The 15268-nt window shown below is 38.0% G+C and overlaps 1 protein-coding gene across 1 annotated transcript in view; it reads right to left on the reverse strand.

The window, feature by feature from the left end:
* Nucleotides 1–978: 978 nt before the first annotated feature.
* Nucleotides 979–15268, reverse strand: part of LOC131571510 (putative uncharacterized protein ENSP00000383407) — a 37324-nt gene continuing 23034 nt past the window's right edge. Inside the window, exons 3-7 of the mRNA XM_058824258.1 lie at nt 14649–14786; nt 8496–8536; nt 6106–6143; nt 4540–4626; nt 979–1076 (exon numbers count right to left, since the gene is read on the reverse strand). Coding sequence (XP_058680241.1) covers nt 979–1076; nt 4540–4626; nt 6106–6143; nt 8496–8536; nt 14649–14786 — 402 coding nt within the window. The remainder of the gene's footprint in view (nt 1077–4539; nt 4627–6105; nt 6144–8495; nt 8537–14648; nt 14787–15268) is intronic.

The following is a 15268-nucleotide window of genomic DNA, read 5'->3' on the forward strand; positions in this document are numbered from 1 at the left end:
CACACATATATACAGGTGTGTTACACATTTTTAGTCCCAAACTGTGTAAAATTTTAGGTCCTGTGAAATCAGCAGAGCTAAGCTGGTTTGCCACAGATAGGAACTGAAGTAAAACATTATCAGAGCAAACATTGGACTGGAAGTGGAATAAAACCCAAACACCACTCATTCCAATTCCAGAGCTACAAATCTTTCTCCTCACCTCTGCTGCTCACCATCTGATGGGCTGTTCCCTAATTTTATGTTGTTGCCATGATTATGCAAACCCAGTGATCAGAATTTGTTCATTCCTCATGCCAGGGGGATGACCAGTACAGATGTAGGAAGAAGAAATATGGTATATGTTGATAGAAATTCAGAGAGCATTAGGATACATGTGCCAGTATGGATCATGCAAGACAGATCTAACCACTCAGGATAGATCTTGCCAGACACAGTTCTAGCACATCAATTTAGCAGAAATGTATTCACTCAGGGAAGGAAGAGGTTTTCTAGGCAATGAAATCCATATGGCCTGCAAAAGAAAAATCACGAAAAACTTTGGAAGTCACCAGAGTCTTCTTTTAAAATCAGCTTCTAAAATACAGAGGCATGCTGAGTATGAAGTTTAGGCTAGGCAAATGCTGAATGGAAACAAGAAATGAAATTCTATTTGAATGAAAATTTAGATTCTGAAAAAAAAGAGTAGTTGTTTCACCTGACATGTTGTTTCTTCTATCTTCTTTCCTTGGAGCAAATGTATTCCATCAGCAATAATATTATCTTCTGTGAATTATGACCAAAAAAGAGAAAACATGCTTTAAAATGTCCTGCTTTATGTTTTAATGAGGAGTATAATTTGAATTGCACTTGATGTTTTGAGCTGACATTTTGACTCTCTGAAGTTAATCTTATATCATTTAAGCGCACATTTTATCTTACACTGCTTTGAAGTGAGGCTGCAGAACAAATTGGCAAACTGACTGACAGAAAGAAAACTCATTCGTGCTTATTTCTCCTGTACTCAGTCCTCAGTTTACTAACCCAGAACCCCACTGTGACTTTCCTCTTGCCCTGCTCATTTACAACAGCAAAGTCTAGAATATTCATACAAAAAATGATGGGCAAAAATTATCTTTTCAACTTAAATCGGTTTAATTTAGATTAGATTAGAAATTGCTTTCAAAGGATGAACAGCCTTCCTTCTCTTGCAATAAGTGGATGTTTGGATGGGAAGAGTATTAACTTTCACTTCAACAATGAGCAATAATAGGTCAAACAAGTCTGGAAAAATATTTTAAGTAAGCTTACTTTGAAAGATCTACTTTTACTCCCAGTCTTAAGGCAAAGCACCCACCACTGTGCAACTGTAGGACAGCCCTAGTGATTAGATTACATCAGAACAGATATCAGGATCACTCAGACATTGCAGGGAGAAAAAAATAATGAAGAAAAATATCTGCTAATCACACTACCTTTTCTACCTGTTTTCACTAGAAAACAGCAAGAATCTTTTTTCCTCATTAATCCTAATTTGGCATTTTTATTGCTTCTGTGCAATACCTTATAGCATCAGTAGTTCTCCTGTTTGCAAAAGGACAGCTTACTTAACATCTAGATCCACAAAAACTAACTGTATGCAGGCAAAAGTGATTGCATTCCCTACTAGTAACAGGAAAAGAAAGAGTAATTCAGGGAATAATTCTGTGACTTAGATTCCTTAGCTATCACATGGAAAAAAAATCTGAATGTGATTATTAAAATTTAGATTCAAAGAGGCACATAAGATCCTGATCCAGATTTTGTCTTAAGCACCTACAAATCTCCCTTAAGTCACAGAGGGCCTGGCATCTGACAATCTGGTTGTTTATTTCATTATATAGCTAGCTGGACTTCCAGGAGCACCATAACTCATTTTAAGCAGTGCTCATGCAATACCAGATTAACATTACTGGGTTCTTTCTGGTCCTCAGGAACTTGTTTCCATCTCCTGCAGGCATCTCTGTACATCACATCCCTACACTCTGTCAGCTTACTCTGGAAATTCAATCCTGCAGTGTTCAGCTCTTTGCCCAAAGTCCTGCTATAGTCTAATCCAAAATACCATTGCTGAGTAGCTGTTTGCAGCTGAATCACAATTGTGGGGCAACATAGAAAGCCCCTGACAACCTATATACAGTGACACTGCTTTTGGCATAATATTGTTCCAACCCAAGTTAAAACAGCAATTTATTAAAGCAAACCTAAGTGGTCCCCCCAAACCACAATGCCTTTGTTTAGCCATAGTATGCCTGCAGCCACAGTGCTCTCACATCTTGCTTAGATCAGCTCTGCAGCCCACTGAATTATGGAATAAGATGTTTGTTGTAAAAAACAACCAACCAGCAACAACAACAAAACAAAAAAACCACCAAGCACACAAAAAACCCCATGCAAAATATATAAACGAACTTCAGATAGAGCTGCAGTGTTCTTGCCTTCCTAGTCTGCCAACAGATACCAGTCACCCTCCTGTGGAATGAATTAGGAGCAGTGGAGAATGACATCCACTGGCTCTGAGAGGTGTTGGTTCTTCCCTGTTTGTTTCCATAATCTTTCATGGAAACCCAATGACTGTGACTTCCACAGTCAACTTTTCAGCAATGATGCTTTTAGGCTGGCAGATCGTGTGCTGATTATTTGAGTTTGGCCTGGAGAGCAAAGGCAGATGTTTTCCACTATTGTGTCCGTATGATATGTAGGTGCTCACTGCATTTTCATCCTGGAAAACTTGGGTTTGTAGATGTAATAATACATTTGATGTAATCAAGGGCTTCATCTAAAGGCTATCAGGCTCAGCCCCTACAATTATTTTAGTGAGATTTGAGACAAGTTTGTGGATACAGCTCAGAAGAAAGCAGAGAAGTCTGTGGTGACCACAACACACAGCTATTAAAATCTAACAGAAATTAATTTTTTGCAATAGATGTGCAGACCTTGAAGGATTATCTCTGCTAAGAGAAAAGTTTGATCAATAGTGATGAATTATCTTGATCGATAGCGATACACTGTAAATCTCCTTGCAAATGTTTTCACCACTGTGTGAAGGGGACTTCCCTTGAAATAATTTTACTGCAGTAGGGGAAAGGGAGATTTTTATTTAGCTGCCAGCTTTGCTTCCTGTTCCCTCTGGGCCCCTGCCCTTCAATTACAACACTTGTCAGCTTTTAAAATGTGCACTGCTTCTTTTGCATGCTTTGGATATTTAAAAGGGTAAAAAATGCCTGGAGTAGAAAAGACTTTGGAGGAAGGTCAAAAAGTTCTACTTTCTTATTCAGCCTCTCCCCACTTCCAATCCAGCAACCTCTGGAGTATCATTGGAAGAATCATTCCAAAATGGTTGTGGTTAAAAGTAAGACTTGTCAGGAGGGAAACACCCAATATTTCTTTCACCTATCATTAGAACCTGTTCCTTGCAAGACAATGACATTTACTGAAGGTCCCTTTCCCCCTCACTAGCTCAGTACAATAATTCCTCTCAATCTTCCTGTCATCTCTTATTTCTGGTTCTGGTTCAAGAAACCAAATTTGCCCATAGATGGGCAAATGCAATACCTATTGCAATTTCAGATCAATTTCCAAACATTTAAGAGTTTAACTTGAAATGGTGAGCTGAACTAAATTCAGAAGGAAAGCTGGCACCCTGTCCATTGCTTTCTTTGACATATCCAGGTAATAGTGGAATCTCCTATCAGTGGATGATCTCTAGACCATTTGTGCAGGAGAAATCCCCACTTTTTTAGTTAAAATTGAGAACAAGACATACATTCACTTTAATCTCACATATCTTGGCTCCTGCTTCTGCTGAGCCTTGTCTGGTTTGGTCTGATTAAACAACAGTAAGAGTTCTACCTTAACTTTGAAAAGCACAAATATAAATGCCATTCCTGGAAGCAACATCAAGCAGATTATATGTTGATTTTTAAAGTCCAGTTTGTGTTTAAATAGGTGAGGTAACTGCTCACTTGTTAATACTCAATGTTATTTTAATGAATTTATATCGGTACACTCTTAAGCAGTGTCATTAGCAACTTCCTAACATTAGCTGTAAGGTTGTTTTAATAAAGTTAGTCAGAACAGGTTTCAAAAGAGAAACAGACAAAGTACTTGCATCTAAAATTTGGCCAACTCTCTTTTGCACCTGCAACAAAAAGTTTCCTCTGACAAAAGTTGCACCCTTTTCCTGTTGGATATCTTGAGCTGTGTAAAATATCCAGGAAACAGAGATTACTAAACTGGCAAGCCCTACACAACACAACTCTGGCAATTTACTGCAGGGAAAGTCTCTTTTGGCCCATGGACTACAGAGTGAATTGGTCATAGAGTGTGTTCTTATCTTCCCAGTTTTAAGGTAAGCTTTATTCTAACAACTTTTACCCCTCTTGAGGACAAAATAAACCTCTAAAAGACCTGACAATTTTTTTAGCTGGATTATTGGTGAAAAATGAGAAATTTTTCAAGGTGCCCTTTTAAATACTTTGTTGAAAATGCAAAGTCAGCTGAAATATGTTTAGCAATTACCTTCAAGCTGGCAGTGCCTTCTGATGTAGGAATCATTCTCTGGCTTCCTGGAACCCTGCCAAAGTGTGCCATTCACATTTTTCCTGTCTAAAGTAAAAGCACAGAGAGCAGTCACCTGAATTCATAGCAAACCTGCGAAATAACAGGAAATTCTATAAAAATAGCATCAGCATGCAAATCAAACAAGCTTGCAGAACCCTGGAGCATCTGCTCAGACATGGAAATGAACTAATGATTTTGCAATATAGGAGGATGGATGAATGGATGGATGGATGGATGATATTTATTTCAAGTTTTATCATCTTTTGCTGTGGTCCAATACCTCATTTAACACTGTTAACACATGATCAGAATGATTGTTATCTTAACCCTGGATCTAAGACCTAGGATCCCATAGAATATCTGTGCCTTTGTTTTGCTTCCAGGAATTGTATAATTATTCAATTATACATTGTATTAATTGTATAATTATTATTATTATTTAAGTCTATCATTACCGAGCTGGAGTGTTTGCGAGGAATAGCATCCAGGATGCCCACAGGGGTGCCCTGTGATTCCAAGGCTTGGACTGTCTCAGCCTGGCTGGCTGAACCAGGCTGGCTCTGGGAAGGAGATGGCCATTCTCCTGCTCCTTCAGTGAACTTCAGAGTGCCTGTGTTTCACAACATGCAGACAGCTATTTGGGGTTTGTGCTTTCAGGGTTTGTTTGGCTTTGTTTTGTTGAGTTTTGCTTAATGCTGGGTTTCACTCAATAAATTTTCTTTGTGAAAACTCTTGCTGATCCTGTCAGGTGCAGGGAATTCATTACAGCCTGTTTGCTGTCCTGCATGAAAGTGTTCCCTGTGCAGGGCTGCAGAGTGAAGCCTTATCACAGGGGAGCTTTCATCTCTCTGAGACACGTTGTGGAAAAGAGCCACATCATTACAGCCACATACAATAGCCTTTGTGCTCAGCAAGGACTAGATACAACAACTGAACCAAAACTCCAAAGAATAAATGAAAGCATGAGAACAGGAAGCTCTCACTGAAAAAAAAAAAAAAAAATCCAGGAAATTTTACTTTTAAGAAGCTGATTGTTATTTCCTGTAGAGTATTTACAAGATAGAACCCATTGAAACCCAAGCATAGATAACAATACACAGCATCAGGATGGGTTTAACAAAACCCCTGAATTGCCTTTTGGGTGATCTTGTTTGTGAAAATTCTCACAAAGTAGTTTAAAATGGGAAAGGGCAGGGACCTGAATTTTCTTAGATCAGAGACATTTCAGGGTTTTACTGAAATGATTAAAAGAAACATGGGAAATGCTGAGTATTTCTAATGTTGTCCCATAACAGGTTCTTTATCTCAGTGTAGTTTCTATATTTAACTAGTTTATTTTCAATATTTACCTACAGATGTGTGTGTGGAAAGCAGGGAAGAGGGGGGAATATATTGATAGCTTAATTCTATTTTTTCCTTTCCTTTGCATTTGCTCCAACAGCTGTAAAACAAACCAGACCCTTAATTAAAGTTGGCTCTCTGAGATTAGCAAGTAAACAGCAGATAATTTAAGCAGCTACTAACCAAATGCTTCATTTTCAGACATGGACTTCTGGATGGATCTAAAAGAATTAAAAGAATTTACCATTAGCTGAAAGTCAGAATGAAAAAATTAAAGCTTGTTTAATCAAATATGGGTATTTTCAAACTAATTCTTCAAAGCAGGGCACAGGGATTTAGCTGTATTATTCCCAGTGGCTTTAATTGTAGTTACTTGTCTCATTCACCCAGTCATCTACTCCCACATGCCACACAAAGCTCTGAAAGGATCTGAGGCTCCATTCTGCAAGAATATGTGACTCAAGTTTCCTTTTGAAGTGAAGAATTCATGCTGGAATCCAGGGAACCCACCAGGAAGAAAAGAAGAGATGCTTTCCTTTAGACATGATCTGAAGTGTCCTACAACTTTCAGAATTATTGCTTTAGGTTTGGTGACATGATAAGGGATTGAACCAAGGAGCTACATAGGAACATAGCATCCCCAGGACCTTCAATGTGCAAAAAGCCCCAGTAAACCTTGAGCTTTTTTGCACATAATTCATGGTCCCATCAGTGGTCAGTAGTTCATAGAGGACAACTTGAATAGATTGGAAAAATGAAAAAATCTTTGAATAAAGGTTAATTTGTTTCATTTTATCCATTAAAAACCCAGTGTAGAGTACTTTATGAGCAGTGGTTGGAATAGGTAAGAGCAGGGACTGTCTAATGTGTGAGAATGATCAGCAGAAGGGAAAGAGCACAAAATCTGGGACTGCATCCTCAGTTATGTAGGTGCTGAAGGGTTTCCTGAGGAAGAGGGTGCAGCTCAACTGTTGGGGGATTTTTAAGGAATGGTCTCTACCCACTACTTCCTTCTAAAATTATTGGATTTTGTGATTTCAGAACTCCACTGTTTAATTCTTGTTGTCTAAACAAGGAATACTTATGCTATTTCTGCTACTCCATATAGTGTGGTGCTTCCTTGTTGCCCCATTGTGAGGAACACAGAATGATTAATTCCTCATCCACTTCCCTCATATCTACATGAAAGATCAATGGGGAAATTTCTGCATTATCACTGGGAGTGCCATGCCAGGACAGTGATGGCTGGACACAATGAAATAATTTTCATTACAAAATATTTTCATGTTGATTTGAACTATTTTCTTCCAACTCACTTTTTTTTTTAATTATCAGTCAAATTATCTCAACAATGCTTCTAAATTCTGATAATTTTTTTACAATAGGATTAGGTTCCAAAAAGAATAGTTTTATTTGCATTGTAAAATTTGACATTTTTAGCTATAGACTATTTTTTTTTTCATGGGGCAGACCTAGTTCTGATCTAAGCAGAACACTTTTACACATCCAGGTGATTTCATCATACCTGGTAGAGCTTGATAAGGCCTACACAATAGTTTGACTCTACAGTGTAAGAGAATTATGAGAAATCCATGAGTACTAAAGTTATGGACATATTTTAATTAATGAAATTTTGGGAGGAGTTTGAGTCCTGACTGGTGACATAGAGTTGAGATCTCACAGATGAGTGCACATGTCTCTGTGTTTGAAGCTGATAAGTTACCACTGTTTTTATCAGATGACAAGAAATAGATTATTTAAGAAAAAAGAGCTCTTAATTTTCTTAGAAATCTTTACCCATTTTGAGATTTTTCAGCAACAGACACAGATAACATTGATGTTCTGAATCTACTGGGGCCCCTCCTACACATGAAAAAAACAAAGACCAACAAAAACTCCAGGGATTTTCATGTCTGTCACAGCAGACAGATAAGATTTGTCTGTATCATTCCATTAGGAAGGATTTCAGATTTCATTTGAAGGGGTCCACTTCAGTAATGCAATAGATTTCAACATGAAGCACAAAAAAGAATTTTCAAAATAAATTGCTCTCCCTGCTAATAAATATTGATCATTAGCTCAAACCACAGCATTGTATCCATGAATGGATTCAAAACATGTTGCTATCACAGAAATAATTCATAAAATTATGTCTGACCTGCTTTATCCGAACCATTTTGCAAACAAATATTTTGCTTGGATTAAAAACACAAACAAACAAACAAAAAAAACCTCTTCAGGAGATTATCAGGTCAATGGTGCAAACATGCTATAAAATAGGTTACCACTTCAATCTCTGAAAAGCAGACATATGGTTAAACTAAGCTCAGATTAACTGCATTTGATTTTAGCTGTCCTGGTTCTGATATTTTGGAAGAAAGCTGTGTGGATATGAAAAAGTCATGGCAAAAGAACCTTAGTAAAGAATTACAATGTGCTCTTCAGCTGCAACATTAATACATGTACTCTGTGAGAATGAAAGCAACATTGGTAAACCGTAATAAAACAACAAGGATGAAAGGTACAGACAAAGAGAGTGACACTGTATAGACCTTGAACTGGTCTCAACTTACTTTCTTTTTTTGGTCAGTGTGTTCTCAAAGTCAGGAAACTCCTTTTAAAAAGATAGAGAAAAAAGGTCTATGAAAATCCAAAATGTTTAATCCAAATCCATTATTTTTGTCACTGAAAAGACAATGAATTATATACTTTTGATGTGTGCTTTTTAATAGCCACTAACATTTCCAGTCTTTCTTTTTCCAACAGCTGGAGCTGTGGAGGACACAGTGCAGCAAACAATATATGTAATTATGTAGCCTAATTTCAGGAGGCTTCAGTTATCCATAGCTCCCAGGATGCTGACAACCATAATACCCCTGAAAAACCAGAGAACCATGCTCATACCTCAGGAATGAATTTCATGTTTCTTCCATAGTATGACTCTTTGGAACTTTATGAGGATTAAAATACCCACAGGTTGCAATGGGATGTGGTTTCCTGATGGACACAGGACACAGGCTCTGTAAACCCAAACTTAGAAGGGAATGTGCAAGAGGGCAGGAAATAAAATGGAAAACTCTAAAGAGAATCAAATCAGAATCAAACACTGGCCTGGAAGCAAGATCACACAGGCCCCAGGGCCCAGACAATAAATATTTATACCCTGACAAGTGTGGGAAGGAGGAGAAGTGATGTAGCTGCTGAAAGAGAGAACAAAAAGGTGCCTTGCTGGGCAAATGATGCCAAAACATCTCAATGCGTGTTTTTCTGTGCAGTTAACCATGGACTTGAGGTTAATTTTAACTGTAGGAAAACCTAAGGATGTCAGGCTAGGACAGAAGAGATCTCTGTCCCTATATTATTGTGATATCTCCTGAGACAGGTTATCCAAGCACTGGATCACTTTCTTCTTATTTATTTCTTCCAGCCTGAAAAGCAGGAACTGGGTTAAAAATGTCCATGATGATACCACTTCAATCTGTTGTGCAACAAGAAGCTTTAAAAAAAATGATATAACCATTCATTATTTTATAAATCTGTAAATTTAGTCTAACTGGACCTATTTCTCATGATATTGAGTTTAATTTATTTCCTTCTTGTAGCACTAACTACATCTGCATGGCTCTGACCACAGTAATTTAAAAATGCCATCCAGGTGACATGATAAAAAACCAAAACCTGTACTACATAAAACCATGTAAGTTTAAATTGAGCATTTTATACTTCTCCCCCTCCTCTCTTCCCAATAAAACTCAAAGATTTTTTTAAAGCTTTTTCACAGAGTGAAAATAAGAAAAGGCTCTTTTCCTGTGCTAAGTTATTTTAACTGAGTGTAAGAGGCCCTTCTAGCATGGATATTTGTTAATAACTGTACGCAGTTTCAACATCATTTTTTTTGCCTGTATCAATTTGCTCACAGATGCTGTATGTAGATTAAAAGAGTATACAAAATTTCTCACTCATTTTGAAATAATGTAGGCTATGTAAGACAAATTTCTTGCTGAAAAAAGTGTAAGCATTTTAGTCTTGGGACAAATATTTTCAATAACTCAAGAGAAATTACTACAGAGAAGTAAAAAAAATTTAAAAAGTGATTTTAAGGCTTTTTTAAAAGGGTAGTGTCAAATTTCATTGAAAAATATTAAATATTTCAAACAGGTTTGTTAAAGGAAGCATTATCCATGGAGGTCAGAGACCAAAGGGTATTCTAACATAAAATCTGTATAGGATCCAGGGAAAAAATTTGAGACAGGCCCCATTGTGGCAATATACATAGATTTGATTCACATCTTCACACAGCTGGTGTAGCTCATGAAACAGGGTTTAATCTTTTGCTCCACAACTTGAAACCAATTCCTAAAGTCCTGCAAATTTGCATTGATGACAGTGCATCATATATTGAGGTGATGAGTAATGTGGGTTCACAGGATGTCATGGGATGCAGTGCCAAAATGAAATAGGTAGTGGACTAAAATTACCATTTAAAAATGGCACCTTTCATTCAACATGTTCTTCCTGCTCTTTCTGAATCAGGTGGCTAAACTGGGGTACAAGAATAAATTACTCTGGTTTGTACTTTTTCAAAGTATCTTTTCAGTATTCACTAAATTTACAATTATGTGTAACTATAAAATTAAACTAGTTTCTAAAAACAAATTTCATCATCTTAGAATGTAAATAAAGGTTCACCTTGACTTTACTCTGCACATTCTCTAAAAAGCATAATTATCTTGTTTATGGGAACAATTCTTTCCTTCCTTATCCCAAATGTTTCCTAGGAAAAAACTGCATATGGAGAAACCCTGCATGAGGAAATTACTGATAAAGTCCTTTTCTTCCTGATTTTATCATAAAGCTCTGAATTAAGGAAATGAATCAAACCCTCTGGGATTCCAAGCTGGCTGAGAAAAGCTAGAGCTCCTGTGTTTGTTACAATTTGCAATCAGGGAAATGACCATTCCAGATAAGCAGCCCTCTTCTTGCCCTCACTGGGATCAAAGGCCAATTAGAACACTGCAGATTAAGGCAGGTATCGCAACTGAGTTTGATATTCCTGCCAACAGCTTAGAACAACTGAATTTTTGGCACTCTTCTGATAGATAGGGTAGTCAATGGTCAACAAGTTAAAAATATTTGGATCTTTTGACATTTGCTGATTTCAGCCTGACAGGACATACATGAAAATGGTTTTAATACTGAAGGCTCTTTGCCTGAGAAGCTGGAGACAGCTCATGAGGTACAAGACTGTGACACCAGGTGACAAGAGGTAGAAATTCAGTTTCCCAGTTAATAGCATTAAAAGTGACAGGCAAAGAGTACCCATGTGATTCATTATGTGCTCATGGCTACCAGCAGTTTTTGAGGAACGCCCAATTTAGATTTCCTATGCGTGAACTACAAAAACAACTCCATAAATCTATTGTTTTCTTTCTTTCTGAGAATATCACTAAAGCTGAGCAACAGGCAAAGTAATCACAAAGTTAACAGGTCAGTTCTCCAGGAGGATTAAAATCAAAAGACAAGCGTGAATAACAGGCTCATGATAGTACCACAGGAACCCAGAGTGGGAACATCCCTGGCAAATAATTCTGGATACTAAACAGGTCTCTGCAGTCATGTGAAGCAGAAGAACAGTGTACATGAAAGACAGCTTTTTCTTCAACAGGATGTGTCATTTGGGCAGAAGATTGAACCAGAGCCGTGGTTCAAAAAGACATGCCCAAAGACTGTGTTCAGTGAATGATGTCCTGCAGAGCTTCAGAGACCACACTACCCTGTATTTCCCAAATCACCAGAAGAACTTCCCAGCCCAGCTATGATTAGGACAAATTACAACAGATGAGTTCGCTGCAAGAGTATCCCTACCTTGGTTGCATTACGAGGAAGAATTTTCCCTAGCCCTGATCACCTTTTTAAATGTGAGGAGATCTGATCCTGCATGCCTGCCCTGTTGATTTTGAAGTTTTATAGGAAAAAGGAAGGGCCAAAGCCTCCTTTGGAGGAGGAAGTGTGCCCTGCCAGGCAGCTCCACCCTTTGGAGATTTAGCAGCTCCATGGAACCTGCCGTGCTTCAGCCAACCATTCAAAGATTCACTCCAGTCCATACCTACTTAGCAGTGCACTTATGTACGTGCATTACTGGATAATGATGGATGGCTAAGTGGAGCCAATAATGTCCTGAATTTATCATGCTGTGGGGGCTGTCCTGCAGCCTGGAACCGAGTGACGGAATTAAAAATGGGAGAGAAGTACAAATGGGCTCGGTTAATAAGCTTAACGGCTTCATCCAAGGTGTAGCTGTAATAACTCACAGGCCAGAAATAGCAGATAAGATTACACACAGGCCTCTGGCCTCAGCCACATTTTTCCATAGGTCTTTCTGCCGGCACGTCATCACTAATCTTGTTTTCCATTTCTAGAAAGTATTTTATAAATAATCGTGTTGATTCTATAGCCAGCACAGTGACACAGCATCCAGTTATTTTTAGTTAAGTGCTGAGCTTAACTCTTTTATTTTCTGTTAAACCAGAAAATTAAACCTAGAGCCAGCCTTGGGAAGCTTGTTAGTATCTAGTAAGCCAAGTGTGCCTACCCTGTTTAGTGTTGTTTTTATTGAGAATGAGCTGTATATTTAATGATGAACAAATGTGCCATCACCATAACATCTCTTTTAAGAAAACAAAAACACATGATACTTCCTTTATATTACTTTCTAGCAGAAACCAAAGTGTTGGATTCTTCTATTCAGTGTTATACACGTACCTTCATGTGCTATGCAGTACTATCCCACAATGTGAAAGATATTTCACTAAAATTTGTTCAAAGTATGGGATTTTCTAATCCTGCACTAGTAGCAAATCTGCTTCTGCAGACTGGCTCAAGGAAAACAACATGCTTTACTGGATAGGTTGATTATTTTTCTTTAGCCAAATAATTTATAAAGCCTAACTCTAACCCAATACAATGAAAAGTCTGAAGATGCCGCCACATAAAAAGCAGAATAAAACAAGAAAAAGCAAGAAACAGCCTGATGTAAATAACTGCTGAAGTTTTAAGCCTTAGTTTTACACATTGTGAAAACCATAGCAGAGCACAGTGCCATGGGTGTGTCTTTACCATACCTTGAGAAAAGAAAAGGCAATTTCTATTAGTTTTCTATTGCTAAGTCCATTAGGATGTCATATATCCTATTCTGGGTACAAACAAAAAAACAAATCTGCCTTTTTCATTTTATGTTGTCTAAATACTGCTTCTAACAAATTAACATCTATTGGCCAAGGAAATATTAGTGTAGCAGTCATTGAAAATTAAGTTGGAGTCATGGCAAAGGGATCAATGTAGCAACTGTACTATAATGTTCATCTTTGGGCATGTAGAATGGCATGCAGTGCACAAATACAAATACCCAGAGCTTCCCACAATGAACATACTTCAGTCAAGCTAGGATGAGGTTACAGCCACATTTCACAACCACAATTCTACACTCTTAACTGGTAGCTTATTCTTATAGTGACAAGACCACAGCCTGGTAATGGGGAAAAGCCCTGTCACTCAGGAGACCATCTCCCACCTACTGCAGTAAAATTATAATGTAGGGACATTTCAGAGCCCAGGCTCATAGATCATCACCACAGGCTGATGCTGTGAGGAATCATCTTGAGATCTCTGCACTGCTACACTTTCAAAAGCAGGACCATTATTTACAGTCCCAAGGTGATTATGTGGAAGAGAGGAACATGCACAAAGTGAGGTGGTTACTGCAGATGGGTCTGACAACAAGTTGTTTTCAGTCCTTTAGCAATTTAACAAGTGCATGCCATAATTCCCCAGGCATTCTCCCATCCCACCAGCTCCAGCACTTTCTCCAGGCAAATCCTGTGTGCAAACCTGCTGTGTGATATTGCAGCACCAAAGGCCCAGCAGTATCACAGGTACATGGTACCTAACCCAGAGTGCACGTGGGTAAAACTTGGCACAATATCTGAAGGGAGGACAGTCTCCTCTGAATGATGAACATCCTGATTTCCCCTTCATTCAATCCCCAGACTGCATCTTACATTGAAATAGAAACAGTAATTATAAGCAAAGGCACATTACAAAGCAGAGAACAGAGATTCTGAAATAAATAAGATTATGAAATTGACAAATACTTTAACACAGTATATTAAAAGCATCATCTATTATACCAATAACATGCAAATAAGAAAGGATTAAGTAGGGCAACAACATTTAGGAAGGGGAAAAAAAGCCCAGAAGACAACCTTCTTCAAATGTTTGCCTAATGAGGTCTAGTAAAATGTCAAGTTTATTCCAGAGGCCATCAGTTACAAAATTCCTGCTACTCAAGCTTTAGAAATGCATTTTTCTGTATTAATAAAAAGGACAACCAAAGACAGTGATAGTAGATTCTTTAGAGACAAACCATACCAATAACTGTACCCAGAGCTTTCATATTCTGTTACTTGCAAAGAGATTCCCCTGCCCGGTGCAGCTGCACTAATCTCCCTTTGCTGTAGAGAAACTCATGACCTGCTTTTCAAGGGTGCTGGTTGTGACTGGACAGAAATCAGGTCATTGGCTACAGAGATGAGAGGTGAGCAGTGGCTCTAAAGAGTCCAAATAGCTCAAACTGGCAGATAAGCCAGCAGAAAACACACATGCCCATGTACACAGCAAGAGTTTTTTTGCAAAATGCATTGCATGCTTTGGAATGAAATGTTACTTACCAAAGACATGGACCTGTCAGGTGGCCCAGAGTTTCCCTGTGTGCTCACTGGAGTGCTAGCCTGGCTCTCAAGGGCAGCTGCATCCTTGGCTTCCTGATGCTCTGGGACAGGCTCATACAGGCTGTCCATCGAGCCCTCCTGAAATACATTTAAACCGAGATGAACACTTACAAATATATTCAATTAACTGTAATTTAAAAAGGAAGATGCTTGTGTGATCTGCATAATGGTGTGTGTTTTACCTCCCCCATCTTTTGAAATCCTTTACTTAGTTTTATTTTCTCTGAAAAGGCATATAGATGTTGATTTTAGTAAGCATCCAAATGCTGGAGTTCACAGCATCATGACTTAGACACCACAGATTGCCATGTTAAAGCTGAGGGTGCAGTAAAAATGAATACTATCTGATCAGAAGGAGTAAAACCAGGTGTAAATCTCCAACTGAACACTACATGAAAATTTCTGTGAAAACTATGAAAACCATATACCATGAAAACTTTTATATGAACCATAAAAATGTTTTCTAGCTAGTACTTCTATACAGGAAAAAAAAAAAGAAGTAAAGTTAATTTGATGCAGAAAGATAACCCCATTACTAAAAATTAGAGAGAAACAGTGCT

Source organism: Ammospiza caudacuta, chromosome 2 (assembly GCF_027887145.1).
Source record: "Ammospiza caudacuta isolate bAmmCau1 chromosome 2, bAmmCau1.pri, whole genome shotgun sequence".
NCBI lineage: Eukaryota > Metazoa > Chordata > Aves > Passeriformes > Passerellidae > Ammospiza > Ammospiza caudacuta.